Below are 17,164 nucleotides of genomic sequence, written 5' to 3'. Positions count from 1 at the left end.
TCCTTTCACACAGGAGGTGCTCAGCCAATCCTTAGTCACAGCATGAGTGAATGAACCCACACACTGAAGAAGGACTCCGCCCAAAGGGCTTTCCTACAGAGGGTTGTTTCAGGCCTCTCAGCTCCCAAAACACATCCTGGATTGAGAGGATGGTGGTATTTGCACCTTTTCCTCTAACTTGGAACCCCTCTGTGTTTCTCCCAGCCACTTTCTCTTCCTCTCTACTTTTGTCTTATTGTTATTGCTCTGGCTCTGTTTCTCTGTCTCTCTGTCTCTCAGAGTCTGCACAGGAAGCACGCCGCTTTAGGTCTGAGGCTATTGGTAACGGAAACATTGGTGCCTGTGTAAATTTCATAAAGGTCACAAACTTTTTTTATCTTTGTCGTTCATTCCTGTCTCTTTGCCTGTGTTCTGTCTCAGACCTGATTCTTTCTCATCTTCTTGGGTCCAGCTCAAAAGTCCTGCCACCACCACCCAGGACCAGCTCCTGCTGCCTGTGGATTTGCTGATGGGCCTCAGAAGGTACTTGGAGGAAAATCACAAAGCTAGCCCCTCTCCTCTGATTTCCTGCCTTGCTGGCCTTATAGCTCTGCTGACCACATCCTCTCTCACCTTACTTATATAGTTCCTCACCAGTCACATCACCCAGGAGTTCTCAGCCCCCCAAACCTGTCACTGACACCCACCCAGGCTCTCTGCTTTACTCTCTGCTCTCATTCTGAGCTCCCTGACCTTACCTTTCCCCCAACGCTGTTCTTGGAACCATGTCCCTCTGCTTGGAAGCAGCCAGTTGTGTCCTTTTCTGGATCTCCAACAGCTCTTTTTCCTACAGGTGACAGTACTGACCACAATGCTGTCAGGCCGGTGGTGGCCAAGTACCTGGGGGAGCCTCGGGCTGGGATCCCGAAACCCTTCTCAGGGATCCCAGCTCTGCGCCCTCTATGCCTTCACTTACACTGGGGCAGATGGCCGACAAGTGTCCCTGGCTGAGGGGGACAGGTTCCTACTGCTTCGAAAGACCAACTCAGACTGGTGGTTGGCAAGGCGCCTGGGAGCACCCTCTACTTCCCGACCCATCTTTGTCCCAGCTGCCTACATGGCAGAGGAATCTATCTCTTCCCAGAGGCCAACCACCATCACCTCCAGCCAATCCCTCTGGATTCCTGGTAAGTACTCCCTTCACTTTCCTACCTCGCCAGCTTCTAGGAATTATTGGATCTCCCTCCCTCAAAGCTGACCCCCTTCTCTTATTTACCTCTGGTCAGCCTACTTTTCATTCCCATCACGGTGTCCCCCATTGCCCCTCCTCCTAGTCTCAAGCTTTCTAGGTCTCATGTACTTTTCCACAGCCTCCCCTGCTCTTGTCTTCCCCGTGAACCCCTGGGATGACTGATGCAGCCAATATCACCTCTCTGATCACCTGCCTCCCCCCCCACTCTTCCCATTTCTCTGTTTCTAGGGCCAAAGTTGTTTCCTGGCTCCCTGGAGGAGCTGCACCTGTCTCAGGAACCCCCAGGCAGAGCCCAGGCCACCTCTAAGCAGCCTCCTCCTCTGCCCCCCAAAATGTGTAGAAGTGTCAGTGTTACCAATTTGAGGCCTACCCTTCTGAAGCCCTTTCAGGAAGGAGCAAGTGGAAGATCCCTCTCTCAGGAAAACTTGCTGACAGAGGCCAATGCTAACCCGGTGAGTCACAGTTCTTCTGAGTGCAGTCAGCAGTTATTTACTGCTGGGCCTTGTTCTAGGCACAATGGCAAACAAGGCAGACAGAATCTTTGCCCTCAAGGGATTTCCATGGAGGTGACAAACACACAAACCAATAACGGTTGGTATTGATAAGTGCCATCAAGAAGCATAAATATGGTAGGGAGTGATGGAGGGGATCTGGGAAGGCATCTCTGAGGAAATGACATGTAGTTGAATCTGAATGAGGAGGAAGAGACTGCCATGAACCAAACTAGGAAATGAGAAGGAGTTCTAGCTGAGGGATAGCAAGTAGCAAAGATCCTGAGGATACACGGAACCTGGCATGTGATAGAGGGACAGTTAGAAAGCCAACTAGCTATGTTGTTCTCTCTTCCTCCAGATTCCTGGCCCAGGGCAGCATTTTTCCTGTGTCCCATCTTGCCAGCTCAGGTCACCAACAAGTCCCATTTAGAGCTGTAACTCCCTTGCTCTTCCCGAAGACTCAGCTCCTCCCCTCTCTCTTACTTGCTAGTGGATGAAAAATGGCCCCTCTCTCATACTCCCCTAGCAGGGGTCTCTGACACCTCTCCCTCTCTCCCCTATCAATCCGGAGGATGTGAGGGTGGGGCACTCCCCTCAACCCTCCTTCCCCCCCCCCCCCCCAGAAAAAGCCGGTTCCCCTTTCCTGAGGCCCTGGGGTAGGGGCGGGGTAGGGGAGGAGGGAAGTTGGCAACAGGAAGTGAGGAGAAAAGCAAAGACTAAGGGAGGGAGTAAAAAAAAAAAAAAAAAAAAACCAACCAGCTGGGGACTGGGGTTTCTTCCCCAGTACCTGGGTCACCCCAGCCAGGAGCTGGGGGTAAGAAAACAGTGGGGGAGAGAGGAGGAGGTGGTTAGGTAGAGAGAAGATTGGGGACGAGCACAAGCAGAATAACTACCTTTTTCTTCCCCCTTTGCTGACAGGCAAGACCCCAGCCCCTCATGTCAGAGCACCCTGTGTACTGCAACCTAGTGGACCTTCGCCGCTGTCCCAAGTCTCCTCCCCCAAGCCCTGCGTGCCCCCCGCTGCAGAGACTGGACGCCTGGGAGCAGCACTTGGACCCTAACTCTGGGCGCTGCTTCTACATAAATTCGCTGACTGGCTCCAAGTCCTGGAAGCCCCCGCGCCACACTCGCGTGCGAGAGATGGTGAGACTTTCCCTCCAGCTTGTTCCTTTGTCCCCTCAATCTCCTTCTTTTCCCTACTGAACCCCAAAGGAGTGTGTTTTCTCTCTTGGGCCCCATAAGAAAATTGTAAGAAGGGTGTTGAGACCGGGTTGAGGTGGCATCTGGTCGTAGCTTTACTCCCCCCATCCCCCAACCCCAGAACCTTGGCTCCATGGAGGGGACGCAGACCAGGAATAGGGGCAACGGTGTCCTGCAACCTCAGACAAAGGGCTCAGAATCTGAAACAGGGAACCCAGAACTGCTTGGCCCCCAGGTGAGACCCCCCCTTCCTGATCGCATGCAGGAAAAGTCATCTTTTTACTACTCTCTTTTATGCAAGACATTCTTCTTCCTTACCCATCACACCCCCAGCCTCTCACCCACATCCGCACGCTTCTTCCCCCTATAGCCAGGAACTCCGAAGTTCAGGTTTCCTCCACTTGTTCCTCCAATCCCCTCCCCCAGGGTTCACTCTCCCACTGCCAGCACACCTCCCAGCTCCACCCCTCAGACCAGCCAGCAGCCTTGCAGCCCACTCGACCTCTGCCGCAGGTCTTGGACGACCCCCATGTAAGTGTCCCATTTCCTTGTGCAGGCCAAGATCCTCACTGCCCTACCCCCCAATTCCTGCTCCTCTAGATACATCTTCCTCTTTCTGCGTGTTCGCGGGTATCCTCTCTTACCCAGTCTCCCCCATCCCCCAACTATAAAGGACCTCACTCCTGGGACACCTCCTTGGGAACGCTGTGGCCGCCGGGGGGGGGGGCGCTGGGTGCCTTATTGATACCCCTCGCTCCACTTCTCAGGAGGTGGAAAAGTCGGGTCTGCTCAACGTGACCAAGATCGCCCAGGGGGGGCGCAAGCTCAGGTGACGAGAACCGGGAATACAGCTGGGGCTTGGGCGTCTAGATTCTGTATTGTGGAGCGGAGTGCGGGGAGAGCGCCCTCCCCACGTGATTCTAAATGACTTTTGCACTACTACCACTGCCGCCCCCCACCCCTGTAGGAAGAACTGGAGCTCATCTTGGGTGGTGTTAGCAGGTAACAGCTTGGTGTTCTACCGGGAGCCGCCGCCTGCCGCGCCCTCCTCAATCTGGGTGAGTGTGAGGGAGGGGAGGAGGGGGCGTGCAGGAGGCGCTTGGGCACTTCTACTCCCGCGAACTGTGGGGAGGAGGTGGGGAGAGGGGAGTAAAGGAAAGAGCACAGCCTCCCACGTCCTCGCAGTCCCCGGGGTGGGAGGGAGGCAATGAGGGGAACAGCGCCGTTGGCCTCAGTTTCTCCCAATTGCCAGGGACCAGCGGGTAGCCGACCCGAAAGCAGCGTGGACCTGCGCGGGGCAGCCCTGGCCCACGGCCGCCACCTGTCCAGCCGCCGCAACGTCCTGCACGTGAGTGCCCCTCCGCACGTCCCCAAAGCTCCGCGCGACCCGAAAATGCGCTCCCAGTTTCCCGCGCGGGTGTGCTGCTCGGCCTCCCTGCTTTTTATGCCCCTTCCCTCTGACTGAAGCCCTTTCTCCGCTGGCGGCTCAGATCCGCACGGTCCCCGGCCACGAGTTCCTGCTGCAGTCAGACCACGAGACCGAGTTGCGAGCCTGGCACCGCGCGCTGCGGGCGGTCATCGAACGCCTGGTGAGCTGGATGGGAGGTGGCGGGACGGACCCCGGGCACAGGGAGTGGGGAAGAAACAGTAGGATTCTAGGCTGGTAGGAGGCTGGGTGGTCTCGGTGTAGTGCCCTGGAGTGGGGTGGGGGGAACGCGGAACCCCGGCAGCCGGTTAAGGTCTCCCTGCGTCGAGCTGAGGGTGCAGATTTCACTCTTCTCTCTCCCAACCTCCTACTCGCCCCCCCCCCCCCGCCGTTCGGTGTGTAGGATCGAGAGAACCCCCTGGAGCTGCGTCTGTCAGGTTCGGGACCCGCAGAGCTGGAGGAGCTGAGCGGCGGAGAGGAAGACGAAGAGGAGTCGGTGCCGGTGTCCAGGCCACTGCTGCGGATCGGCGGCCGCGGGAGCTCTCGTGAGCGGCCCGGGAGGTCCTAGGGCGGTCGGGGCCCGGGAACGCGTCTCCGGGTTCCGTCCGGGCGTCGGCTCTCACGCCCTGGTTCCACCTGCCTCCTGCAGGTCGGTGTCCTGAAGGAAACGAGCAGAACCGCGTGCGGAACAAACTAAAGCGCCTTATCGCAAAGAGACCATCCTTGCAAAGCCTGCAGGAGCGTGGTCTGCTCCGAGGTGAGGTGGGCTGAGCCGGCCATCACCCTTCTCCTTCGTACTTGCTGTAATATATTTGCAGGCACTTTTATAGTCCTGATCTGGGCATCCGCCCGCTTTGCGGATGAGAAAATTTCAGTGAGCAGAGCTTCCCAGAACCAGGTCAGTGGTCTTCAGAGACCACTACTGTCCCCTACACCTGTTATTTTTTGGGGGGAAGGAGTGTACCTCCTAGAGTACAGGCCTAGAAAAGGCAGCCAGGAGGGCCAGCCCAACTTTAGGGTGAAAACCTGTGCTGAGAAGAGCTTCCATGGGCGATGCTGCCACTGCTTCCCAACTCGCCTCTTTGCTTCTCCAGACCAGGTGTTCGGCTGCCAGTTGGAATCACTGTGCCAGCGGGAAGGGGACACCGTGCCCAGCTTTGTGCGGCTCTGCATTGCTGCTGTGGATAAGAGAGGTCACTTTCCAGAGACCGCACAATCCACCCCTTCCAACAGGCCAAGGCCTGGAATTCCCCACCTCCCCCACCTTAGTCTCCCTCCTGCATTATTTCTCTCCACCCTTGGGTCTCTCACCAGTCCTCACCACATACAACTTAGAGCGGGAATCCTTATCGGCTCCCTGCCTCATCTCCTAGGTCTAGATGTAGATGGCATTTACCGAGTGAGTGGGAACTTGGCGGTGGTCCAGAAACTTCGCTTCCTGGTGGACAGAGGTGAGAAGACTTACGGGCGGGCGAGTGGTGGTACTAAGAATTTCATGCCTCAGAACCACAGGCGGTTCTGAATGAGGGAGCTGACAGAGCAGGGAGATCTGGCTAGAACTGCATGACTTAGCTTTTGATCTCTTCTCATCCATGTTGCAGAGCGGGCGGTCACCTCCGATGGGAGGTATGTGTTCCCAGAACAGCCAGGACAAGGTACTTACGTGGGAGGCTCCTTAGACCCTTAAAACATCCGACATCCTCCCTGCTCCCTGTGGATCTCCCCATGTCTTGCTCCTGGGAGGGTTGTCCCCAAGCCCACCTCTGCTGCCTTGACCCTCTGTGGACCTCCTAAGTATTCCTGTGGTCTTCCTTACCTGGATCTTCTCCCGAACTCCTGACCTCTCTGTCTTTGGCTCTCTCTGGACCTTCATAAGCCCTGAGCCCTTCTGCACATCCTTCTCCTCCCAGAGGGCCGATTAGATTTGGACAGTGCCGAATGGGATGATATTCACGTGGTCACTGGAGCACTGAAGCTTTTTCTCAGGGAGCTACCCCAGCCTCTGGTGCCCCCACAGCTGCTGCCACATTTTCGTGCTGCCCTTGGTAAGGGATGAGAGCTTTGGGTAATACCCTTGCTACGAGGGTGGGGCATGAAAGGTAAAAAATAGAGATTCCCTTACACTCTTCTATTTTATCCTGAGTACAAAGATGGAAAATAACTTAAAATTTTTTTAACGTTTTATTTATTTTTGAGAGAGAGTATGAGTGGGGGAGGGGCAGAAGGAGAGGGAGACACAAACTGAAGCAGGCTCCAGGCTCTGAGCTGCCAGCACAGAGCCTGAAGTGGGGCTTGAACTCGTGAACTGTGAGATCATAACCTGAGTTGAAGTCAGACGCTTAACCGACTGAGCCACTCAGGTGCCCCGATAGCTTTCAATTCCCGTGCCAACTCCAGTTGTTTTTTTGTGAATGGTTAGAGGGCTAAGTTAAAAAGAATGCTAAAGCTGCAGTTGAGGGGGCTGTCTGGCTGGCTGAGTCGTCAGTAGATCTTGCGACTCGATCTCAGGTTGTGAGCTCGAGCCTCATGTTAGGTGTAGAGATTTCTTAAAAATAAAATCTTGAAAAAAATTAAAGTTGCAGCTGGGCTCAGTAAAAAAGAAGGCAGTGGTAGATTAATCGTGTCTTCCATGGGCATGGGAAAGAGTAGCGAGTTTACCCCCCTGCCTAAGGATCTTCCTTGGCCTCGCCCCTATGCCCTTCCCTTCATTCTTTCTCTCTAGCACTCTCTGAATCAGAACAGCGCCTCTCTCAAATTCGAGAATTAATAGGCTCAATGCCCACGCCGAACCGTGACACACTGCGGTACCTCTTGGAGCATTTATGCAGGTCAGGAAAACCGAATGTCTTTGTGCATGCTGAGGGAGGGTGGAGTGGGGCAAGCAGCAGGGACCCTGTTCAGATGCAGTAAAGGCAGGAAACACCTCCCTTCCTCACCTGTTTAGTGGGCAGATGGAGGAAACAGGCAACGTCTGTTCGGGGCATCGAGTGGGGATCAAGAGAAGCCCGGGGATGCTTTGAGAGAAATGAAGGAAATTTAACCTCTCCCTTCCCTCTGCCTCTTTGTCTCCTGTTGGGACAGTGGTCATGGCTTATGTGGCTGACCTGGGCCTGGGTGGTGACTTCTGAAAGAGGATAGCCATTTGAATTAGAGTCTCCCAATCTGTGAGCAAAGAGGACTGTAGAGGCAGTCTCTGAAGCTGGGAAGAGGCGAACGTATCCTAGGTTGTATCTTCAAGTTGTGTCCTGAAACTTTCTCTACTGGTCCTGTCTCCTTTGCCCTTGAGGCTCTCCGCTTGGTTTCCTTCAGCCACCACAGAGAGAGGTCCCAAGGCGAACTCTTTCCTGCTCACACCGTTGAAGGGTTAGATTTATTTGAAGTGATGAAGCTGCTGCCTTATAGCCCCTTCTCTTCACCTTTGCCCACAGGGTGATAGCACACTCAGATAAGAACCGCATGACCCCGCACAACCTGGGAATCGTGTTTGGGCCAACCCTGTTTCGCCCAGAGCAGGAGACATCTGACCCAGCAGCCCATGCTCTCTACCCTGGGCAGCTAGTCCAGCTCATGCTCACTGATTTCACCAGGCTTTTCCGCTGAACTGGTACAAGGAAGAAGAGAAAAGGTGTTCCTCCTGATCTCTGTTGGGTGCCCTTTGGTGGGGGTGGGGATAGTGGGTGTTCTGTTTTGAGGACATCCCATTAAACCCTGTGTCCCCCATATGAGTGTCTTTGTGAGTCTGACCTGAGGGATTTGGGAAGGGGCAAGGGAGCCTCCCTAAAGAGGGAAGTGGGTGGATTAAGCCCTGCTTCTCTTCTTTCCCTGTCATCACCCCTCCCCTAAGAGAGTAACTTGTAAAGCAGGGCTCTTTCTGATGCAGTTCCTTTATTATCCAGAAACAGTGTCATTATCAAATTCCTCCCCCAAACACATACAGAAGATGTACAGCCCCCACCCATACCCCCCATCCCTGGGGCATCCCAGGGGCTATGGCTCCTCCTCCCTACTTCTCTGTGGGGATGGAAACCCTTTAGGAAATGGATCTGTGATTACTGGGATTCCCCACTCTTTAGGCACTAGAGTTGAGGAATTGTGTCTCCCCAGGCAGGGATCCCAGTAAGATACTCATGTTGCCCACAGCCATGTTGGCGGGCCCGGAGGGAGGTGGGGTATGTTCAGAGCTGTCCCCTTGGTCATGCGAAGGAGGAGGACTCAGCCCCTGGGCCTCATCCAGAATAGCCACAAAGTCCAGCTGAGTGTTGTCAAGGTCAAGAGAGTCCAGAGGGTTGCACACCTGCCCTTCAGGAGGAGCGTACAAGGCAGGACCCCCTCCCAGCCTGCCCACCTCGGGATGACCACAGCTGGGGTTCGTGCCCCCTGCCTTGAGGGTCCCATAGCAAGTAGTCAGTGGGGGCAGAAGTCGGGGTGGTGCTGCTGCCCTATGGGAAGCCTTGTTTGCCCCCACTGCAAAATTTTCATGGCACGGTGGAGGGGTGGGATAGGAACCTGACTTGTGACTGGGCAAGTTAGGTGCAAAGCCAGGTCCATATGTGGCCAATGGGGCCTTGGCAGGACTTGGGCTGACCTGGGAACTCCCCAGAAACTTGGGACTCTGGTAGAGAGGTTCCTGGACTGGGAGATCTCCCCTGCCCCCACCCTCCCATAGCAGTTCCTGTTGAGACTGAACATAATTACACACAAGCTGAGCCTTGAGTTGTCCTGTGGAGTGAGTGGGGGAATCAAAATCCAGGCCAGACCTGGGTTCTGAAGAAAGATAATCAGAGGGTGGCTGGGTATAGGCACCTGACTGGGGATACTGGGGAGGGGGAGGCTGGGGGTAGTGGGAGAACAGAGGCTGTGGGCGAGGAGGCCCCTCACTGGGGTGGGCATTGAGGCAGGGTGCCAGTCCTGTGGAATCAGAACCCACTGGACACCCCTGTTCTGGCTTGACCTGCACTTGTCCATAATGTTCAAGACGAGGACACTGGCTGTAGACTCCAGCTGGAGCCTTGGGGCTTGGGTACAGCCCAGAGTGGGAAGGGAACTCACTCCATGGTTCAGGGGTGGGTTCAGGATAGGAGACCTGCTGGGGACAGGGGTTTGGCCCATAGTTGGTGGGTGGACCAGGCCCAAGAGGCAGGGAGCCTGGACCCCTAGCTCCATAAGGCTCAGCCACTGCCCCCTCAGGTCCCCCATATCCCAAAGTATCAGTAGGTGGGAAGTCCATATAGGGGGTTAGACCACTGCCTATCATGGAGGTCCCACCTTCTGGCTCCTCCCGTAGCCCTCTGGTGTCCATGGCAACATTCTCAGTGATGCTGGGGGGCTGTGGTGAGTAGACAGTGGTTGGGAGTTGGGGATCAAAGTTCCGTCCTCCCCCTGCCACAGTGGGGGGTGTGTGGACACAACCCAAGCTCTTGAACCGCTGGACTCTGGCTGGGGCAGGACGATCAACAGCCCGGGCTGGGTCACTGGCCCTCCGGGTGACCCCTACATTGGGGTTGTATCCTGGATACTCAGCTCGGCTTCTCCAGGAAGGTGCGGGAAGATTCCCCATCTGATCCAGGTTGGCTGCTGCCGTGGGTGGGGTACCACCTCCCCTGGCTGAAGCATATCTTGCCCGGAGCAGGTAGTGCTGGGCAGGCGTGAGGCCGGGCAAAGAAGATGCCCCATTCTCTGGTGGGGAGCCAGGGGGGAAAGGGGAGGCCAAGGAGGAACGGCGGCTGACAGTATAAGCTGAACTGACACTGCTGGAGCTGCTGCTGCGGCGGTCAAGAGAAAGTGGGGGCCCCAGACGGCGGGACACAGGGGTGCCTACAAGTGATAAGGAGAAAAGACGGGATGGTCAGGGGGCCGTCTGCATCTCACCCTGCCTCCCTCATGGGGACAGCCTTGTCCCGGAATCCCAGCGACAGGCTCCTTAATGCTGACCAATCAGTTCTGTCTCCTCCCATGCCCTTTCTACATCTGGGTCACCAGGGATTCAGAACCACCATGAACAGTTGTATAGGTTGCACACTGCACAGCCCTAGGGGACCTAGGCATTCACATTATAGACTTTGTATATCGCAATTACCTGATAGATGGAAGGAAGCGTCTTGAGGAAAGGGGACCTTTTCCTAATTGTACAAAGGTATATAGGGCAGCCCTGAAGGGTGAAGTCCTCCTGACTTCAGAGGAGGTCCAGACCTCAGCCCAGCAACTATTCCCACACCCAGGTCTCACCAGTATGGGTCAGGCTGGGCAGTTTGAGGCCCCGGGGTCCTACTGGTCGAAGCTGATGTAGCTGGTCCAGTCTGAGGTTCTCAAGGCGGCGAAGGGTGGACAGACCGGTGCCAGCAATGCAAGGCCCCTCATCCAAGCTGGACAGGTCCTCAGTGCTGCCCCCCGCATTTCCAGTCATTTCCACACCACTATCTGTATTAGCTGCACTGCCTGCTGGGGAGTGGTCGCTGCTGCAGGACGACTGGGCTCCAGGGCTGGGCTGTGGCTTCTGTGGGGAAAATGAGGTCTGAGGGTGGCCTGTCTCCACTTCCCCCCAGTTCCCTAAGAAGAGCCTAGACTGGAGCACAGACTGCCTGGGTTCAAATTCGCACTTAGTTCTGTGACCTTGGACAATTTGTCTATGCCTGAGTTTCATCATCTGAAAATGCGGAAAATAAGCCCCTTTATCATGAAGTTGTGCGTATATGAAATTATAAACATATTACATGTGAATCATGCATGTAAACCATACATAAATTAGAGTAATATACCAAGCCCCATATAAGAGTTTGTTAAACCGATTAATTAATTACACTAAAATCTCTCAATTTGGGGTAGCCCAAGGAGCACCACTGGCACAAGAGACTAGAGGACTGTGCACAGAAGAGTGATTTACAGAAGACATGGAAGAGTTGGAAGGGACTAGAAGAACGTGGGCCGGGCAGATGGGGCGTGGAGGCAGGGGTCACCCAGGCCGGCTCACCACGGTGCCCTCCGGCACGGTCAGTCTGCTCTCTTCCCTGATGGGGCCTCCATCCCGCTCCCTCTTGGGCTCCACTGTGGAAAGGGATGATGCCCTGGGCAGGGGGCCGTCTCCTCGGTGCCGCTTGGTCACATGGGCATCAGGACCATGCACTGTCTTGACATGTTTCCGAAGTGAGCTGGGATCTGTGTAGCGTTTGGTGCAGCCGGGGAGCTTACACACATACGGCTTCTGTTGAGTGGACAGTGAAGACAGCAGGCAAAGAAATCAAAGCGGGAGAGTGCAGAAGGAACGGGAAGCAGAGGTGGCATCGAGTAGGGACGAGGGGATCAGGGAGAAATGCACAACGCCCGAGGAACTAAGGAGAGCGGGACCCTTGGAGTGAAAAACAAGAGGGTCAAGGGGAAGATTAGGAAAACTGACAGCCCCGATCCGTGAGGCCTCATAAAGTCAGGAGTTGAAGGGACCAGGTGTCTCCTCCAGTTAGAACGGGTCTATTTAGGTTGGCCCTTTGGCTGGTTAGAGGTAGGGGGGTGGGGATGGTAAGTGGAAATTCTTGGTTTCCGAAAGGCCTTATCCAGGTGAATTAAGTTGTAGGGGGCAGGGGTGGGGTGGGGACTCACCTCTGTGGAACGGGTGCTGGGCTAAGGGATTTCTTACGGGGGAATCTCCCCAGTAGCTGGCTTCTCAAGTGGGGAGGGTCTTTTAGGTGGGGCATTCACCTCATTGGAGTGGGTCCGATTCTGGTGCTTGGCTCGGTCACTGGCATTGCTGAAGGCTTTACTGCAGCCCTCGTGCTCACACATGTATGGCTTCTCACCCGTGTGTGATCGCAGGTGTGTCTTCAGATTTTCAAGGCGTGAGTATGACTTCCGGCACCCCTCAAACTAGGGGATGTTGGGGTCAAAAGATAGCTCTCAGACAGAAGGACATGGAGATTAGAAGAACTGTAAACCTCAAAAGGGATGTGCATTAGAGAATATAACTCAAGATGGGAGAGCAGTTCCCAAAATTCAGGGACAAGGGCAGGCAAGAGCTGGAGAAACAAGAAGCTAGGGTCACTCTGGCTGCAGGGACACGGAGATGAGGCAATGAGCATCTCCTGGTCAAGCCGGAGCAGATCTCCCTGTACAAGGATCTGAGACTGCCTTAGGATGGGGTCATTCGGGGAGTGTATTACGTCCTTGACACAGAGCTTCTCCCTTCTCCGTTAGGTAGAGTGGTAGGCACAGTGCTGAGGGCCCAGAGTACTTTCAGGGGCCCACAAAAATGTTTTAACCTCTTTTATTTTTATTTATTCGAGAAAGAAAGAGAGTATGCACACTTGGGGGGAAGGGGCAGAGACGAGAGAGAGAGAAAGAGAGAGAGAGAGAGAGAGAGAGAGACTCAAGCAGGCTCCATGCCCAGCGGGGTTCGATCCCACAACCATGAGACCATGATCTGAGCTGAAATCAAGAGTTGGATGCTCAACCAGCTAAGCCACCCAGGCGCCTCTGATTTCTTTTAATTAAAAAAATTTTTTTTAAGGTTTATTTATTTTTGAGAGAGAGAGAAAGGGCACAAGTTAGAGAGGGGCAGAGAGATAGGGAGACACAGAATCTGAAACAGGCTCCAGACTCCGAGCTGTCAGCACAGAGCCCGATGCAGGGCTCGGACTCACGGACCGCTAGATCTGAGCCGCAGTCGGACGTTTAACCAACTGAGCCCCCCAGGAGCCCCTCTAATTTCTTTTAAAAGCAAGGGAAAAATAACTTTTAGGTCCAGGGAATGTCCTAATATGCAATATCAATATGTTTGTTTTTATACTAACACAGTCATAATATACAGTTTTTAAATACTTGTTTATGGAGGAAGTGGCCAATGAAGGCAAAAGTGCCTAGGATCCATGAGAGTCCTATGAGCTCTGCCTTGGTGGGGAGCCCCAGTTTAGGGAGGGACCCTGAGCTTGGAAAGTGGGTGCCTCACCGTGCATTTGTGTGGCTTCTCGCCCGTGTGTCTGCGCATGTGGACCACCAGCATATACTGGGCTTTGAAGGGCCTCAGCTCCCTGGAGCAGCCCCCCCAGTGGCACACGAACTCTTTCCGCTCCCCATGGATGTGCTCACTGTTGATGTGCTGAAGGAGGAGACACAGAGGCTCTCTGAGGTTCCCTTATGCCATCAAGATGCAAAACAGACCTTCTCTTGACCTCCCCATCCCACCATATTCCCCCAAGGCCTCACTTCCCAGGGGGAAGGGGCAGAGAGAACATCAGAGCCCGCCTCTCAGTTCTTCCAGAGTTTCTAAAACAAAGCTATAGCTCCTGAGTTTCTGCCTGCTGCACCAGGCACTCAACCTCTGACCTCAGGATCCTGACCTCCTGCCCTTAGCCTGATTCCACAAGGTCCCACCAGAATGTCCTACAAGACCTAGCCAGCATTCCTGTTACCCCCTGGGGCTCACGTGCACCAGCTGCTCCTGGGAATCAAATTCCTGGCTGCAGCCATCCCAGCGGCAGTCAGTCTCATACACGGATTCAGGCTCAGGCTTTTCCTCTCTCTCCAGGTCCTCCCTCCCATCCAGCATCCCCAGCAGGGGATCCTAGGGCAGAAGATATGATCCTAGGGTCACTCGGGTGACGGCTTTTGTTTAGCTCAGGCTTCAGAGGCAAAGTCAGCCCCTCTTACCTGTGTGCCTGTGGAGTTGGGGCTGGACATATCACCCTCCAAGGGCTCCTCTGGGCACTTGCTAACCATCAGGTCCAGCTCAGACTTCAGCTTCCCCAAGGGAAGAGGTGAGGGTGATGAAGGTAGAAGTGGGCAGAAGGAAGAGGGAGCCCAGCCAGGTCTTCCTGCCCTGAGTGCCCCCACCCAAGCAGCTGGAACCCCTGGGTTTAGAAGAGACTTCCTCCTCAGACTGCACTGGGATGGGCAAAAGGTGGGGGATCTCATTTGGAAGAGTAGGATTCAACCCCAACATGTGAACCCCGGCAACAATACCCCTTTATTTCTCTGCTGCTGAAAACTTTTATATCCCCTGTCCTTCCTTCACCTTGCCCCATAAAGTCCACCACCACCCGCTCTGAGCTGAGGGAAACTGAGTGGCGACATGAGGACTCTCACCTGGCAAGTTGGGAGGGGTCCCCGGGACTGAGGATGCGGCATCATCCCACCCTGGGTGGGGTCATGGGGACCACAGGGCTGGACCCCGAAGGAAGGCGAGGTCCCTTTTTGGTGATTCATCTGGGGTGGGAATCCCAGAGATGGGCTGAGGAGGAGGAGGAGGAGGAGACGGAGTTACTTAGGACTGTCAGCTCAGAAAGTTGCAGGAGTTCTTGGGCTATTTGGAATGTTTCGGAAAGATGGTATGGGAAGTGGCTGAGGCAGTTCCAGGGAAGTGCTTTGGAGGGCTTGAGGCTTTTAGTAGGGTTTGGTAGGGTCTTTAGGGGGGCCTCTTAGCCCAAGGCTATCTGCACCTCATGGTGCTGATGGAGAGGTGACCATAGGAGCCCCCGGGAGATGCACAGCGTGAGTTGATGAAGGCCACAAGGGAGCTGGGGGAGGTGCGGATAACTGTCTGCAGGTCCAGGCTGGCGTCGGACAGAGGTGAGATGGAGAGTGCCCGCTTCTTGGTCAACTTGACTGCACTTCGGGGAGGAGGAAAGAGTGTGGCTGGGGCAGGAAACAGGGAAGACAGCTATAGTAAATGGGGCGTGTGTCTCCATACACCCAACCCATGGGTCCTGATTCAAACAAAAAATGACACTTGACTCTGCTTTGCCCTACTGATGCCATCTGTGACTTCTTGATCATGCTCTGACCCCTTGCTCCGATCTCCAAGCATTTCCTCTTCCAAGTTAGAGCCCCTGCCCACCCCCCACCCACTCTTTTATTTGGGACAAGTCCCAGAGGGGCAGAAAGGGAAGAGATATTGCTTGAGGCCTCACCCTCAGTGCAGCTGTTGGTCTCCCTGGCTGGCCCATAACTGTGGGGGCCAGACATGAGGTTGGCCTGATGGCAGAAGGGCAGACCGGGCAGTCCTAGAAAAGAGAGAGGGCCAGAATGAGTAATAGGAATGGGGGACACGTAAGGCCTCACGTTGAAACCCCAGGAAGAGGCCTGATCTCATATTCCAAGCCTCTACGACACGAAGCCTCAAATCTTCTTATGGATTGGAAACTGGCATGGGGTAGGAAATGGAAGAGGGACCCCTGAGGCTGACTGAGAGAGCTGCCAGTCCTCAAGACCCAGAGATTGGTATTTGCACTGACCTTCTGTCCCCATGCTGGGGGCCTGACTGGGGAGGGGCCGGAGACAGCAGGGCTCGCCATAGCTACTGACTGGCGGTGGGGTCATCGAGTTGAACATGGTGTCTCAGAGGCGAGTGTGGGGACACTGCAGGAGGGGAAGGGAGATCTGCAAGTTATAAAGGCGGGAAGGAAACAGGGAAGGTCAGATAGCTAAGTCAGGTATAGAACCCCAGGCAGAGTCCCTCTAAGACAACTGCCACAGGAAATCAAATTGAATCGAGCATCACACAGACAGGGTGAGGGTAAGAAAAGAAGTCCCAAAGAGGCAGAGGCACTCTTGGGGATCTTTGTGGGAACTGAGTGGGATCTTTGCCTGGGTGGTCTATGCGAGTGCGAGTGTGTGTGGGGGGTGGTGGGGGAATGTCATGGACTAATTGAGCCTATATGAGCCTCAAGCGATTTTATACCATGGGGCCTCTATTGCTTCTTGCTGTGACAATGGGCCAGCTTTGAGGGGTGGGATGGGGGAACTCATGCTGAGCATCTAACTTCAAGCGCTGCGAAGCCCCTTTTCCTTTCCTTCATTTGTTCCAGCCCGGGGACAACCCGTCCACAATTTCTCCAGTATCCAGCAGAGGGAGCTCTCGCCACAGCCCAGACTGAGCGGCTGATTGGGGCCCGGAGGGAGCAAGGAAGATCTGCCTTTTTCTCTCTAAGGCAGAAACTGTGTATAGAAGGGGATAAGGTTTCTGAGGGAAGCCTCCCGGGTCTGTTGAGTACAAAGAGTGGAAACTGGTGTTATTCTGGGGTGGTTTGAATCTGGGCACCCATCTAATTCTTTTGGTCTGTTTGGGGGAAACAGGAAAGGGACTGTAAGAGAAGGCTTTGGAAGAATGAAAAAACAAAGTCACCATCCATTAGAGAAGAGTTGTGAGGGAGGAGAGGGTGCTGCTGTCCGCTCTTCTCCTCAAACTCCAGTTTTTGTTCCACCCCGGGTTTTCTGGTCTCCCGGGACTGAGGGTGGGGTGGGGCGGGGTAGGGTGGAGAACGACCGGGAGCGGGCCGGCCGGCGCGGTGGGTGATCCCGGGATGCTGGGATTTAGGGTGAGGGCGGGGTAAGATGGGGAGCGGAACCCGGACCCCAGGACCCAGCCCAAGCTCCACAGCCTGGGTTGTATGCTTCCTAACTCCTCCTTTCCCTGCGGAGAGCTGGATCCCGCATCCAAGACCTCCCAACTCGACCTTGGCACTATGTGTGTGTGGGGGGGGGGGGGGCACAGCTGGCTGGCAGCTGGATGGGGGGACACTTCTCCCGCCTCCTTCCTCTATGACTCACCCAGGGGAAGGAGGCGGGGGCTTGCAAACGACCCCCCAAACACTAAAGAGACTCCCCCAAACGTGCCTACTCAGTCACCTTTCAGTGCCACTGCCCAGCCGCAGGGGAGTCGCGATGTAAATGGGGCAACATCCCTCTTCGCCCACGCATGCCGCAGCCCACCCACGTCTCCCCTTCACACTAGTGACAGGAAAATTTCGCCAACTTTTCCAGCTTCAGTCAAGTTTTTCTGGGGTGTGGATGAAAGCGCAGGATGGGGCAGGGAGCTCTAGGGTTCCCCTG

The 17,164-nt window shown here is 55.0% G+C and overlaps 2 protein-coding genes across 7 annotated transcripts; one reads left to right on the top strand and one right to left on the bottom strand.

Annotated features, from left to right (window-relative positions):
• Window positions 1–428: 428 nt before the first annotated feature.
• ARHGAP9 (Rho GTPase activating protein 9) lies at window positions 429–8,071 on the top strand. Of its 5 annotated transcripts, XM_047065382.1 has the most exons (18): window positions 447–522; window positions 833–1,166; window positions 1,460–1,683; window positions 2,644–2,868; window positions 3,047–3,160; window positions 3,352–3,456; window positions 3,693–3,754; window positions 3,893–3,983; window positions 4,178–4,273; window positions 4,416–4,514; window positions 4,755–4,896; window positions 5,001–5,108; window positions 5,446–5,544; window positions 5,725–5,802; window positions 5,953–6,006; window positions 6,262–6,396; window positions 7,074–7,179; window positions 7,780–8,071. In XM_047065382.1, the coding sequence occupies exons 2-18, from the start codon at window positions 851–853 to the stop codon at window positions 7,949–7,951; spliced, it is 2,226 nt and encodes a 741-aa protein (XP_046921338.1). In that variant the 5' UTR covers window positions 447–522; window positions 833–850; the 3' UTR covers window positions 7,952–8,071. The 5 variants fall into 5 exon arrangements, with proteins under 5 accessions (XP_046921339.1, XP_046921337.1, XP_046921336.1 ...); XM_047065380.1 differs by having other exon boundaries at window positions 443–522; window positions 5,446–5,802; XM_047065381.1 differs by lacking the exon at window positions 3,693–3,754 and having other exon boundaries at window positions 439–522; window positions 3,296–3,456; window positions 5,446–5,802.
• Window positions 8,072–8,420: 349 nt separating this feature from the next.
• On the bottom strand, window positions 8,421–15,664 carry GLI1 (GLI family zinc finger 1). 2 transcript variants are annotated; one of them, XM_047065378.1, is made up of 11 exons: window positions 15,568–15,664; window positions 15,244–15,336; window positions 14,773–14,968; window positions 14,420–14,564; window positions 13,985–14,218; window positions 13,761–13,898; window positions 13,284–13,433; window positions 12,041–12,205; window positions 11,319–11,549; window positions 10,577–10,844; window positions 8,421–10,165 (listed from the first exon to the last, which is right to left on the bottom strand). In XM_047065378.1, the coding sequence occupies exons 1-11, from the start codon at window positions 15,662–15,664 to the stop codon at window positions 8,421–8,423; spliced, it is 3,462 nt and encodes a 1,153-aa protein (XP_046921334.1). The 2 variants fall into 2 exon arrangements, with proteins under 2 accessions (XP_046921334.1, XP_046921335.1); XM_047065379.1 differs by having other exon boundaries at window positions 13,985–14,074.
• Window positions 15,665–17,164: the final 1,500 nt, after the last annotated feature.

Source organism: Lynx rufus, unplaced genomic scaffold, assembly GCF_022079265.1.
Source record: "Lynx rufus isolate CCGP_SWC_20201006 ecotype Redwood Valley unplaced genomic scaffold, mLynRuf1.p SCAF_7, whole genome shotgun sequence".
Lineage (NCBI taxonomy): Eukaryota > Metazoa > Chordata > Mammalia > Carnivora > Felidae > Lynx > Lynx rufus.
This window is presented reverse-complemented; position numbering and strand designations above follow the sequence as displayed.

Bases quoted from the DNA above. Each gene is read 5' to 3' on its own strand.
- ARHGAP9 (XM_047065380.1), top strand. From the start codon at position 851: ATGCTGTCAGGCCGGTGGTGGCCAAGTACCTGGGGGAGCCTCGGGCTG. The intron at 4,897-5,000 runs GTGAGCGGCCCG...TGCCTCCTGCAG, and splicing joins CGGCGGCCGCGGGAGCTCTC to GTCGGTGTCCTGAAGGAAAC. The intron at 6,397-7,073 runs GTAAGGGATGAG...CTTTCTCTCTAG, and splicing joins ACATTTTCGTGCTGCCCTTG to CACTCTCTGAATCAGAACAG.
- GLI1 (XM_047065378.1), bottom strand. From the start codon at position 15,664: ATGTTCAACTCGATGACCCCACCGCCAGTCAGTAGCTATGGCGAGCCC. The intron at 14,565-14,772 runs GTGCAGATAGCC...CCTCCTCCTCAG, and splicing joins CTCTCCATCAGCACCATGAG to CCCATCTCTGGGATTCCCAC. The intron at 12,206-13,283 runs GTGAGGCACCCA...AACATCCCCTAG, and splicing joins AGAAGCCACACAAATGCACG to TTTGAGGGGTGCCGGAAGTC.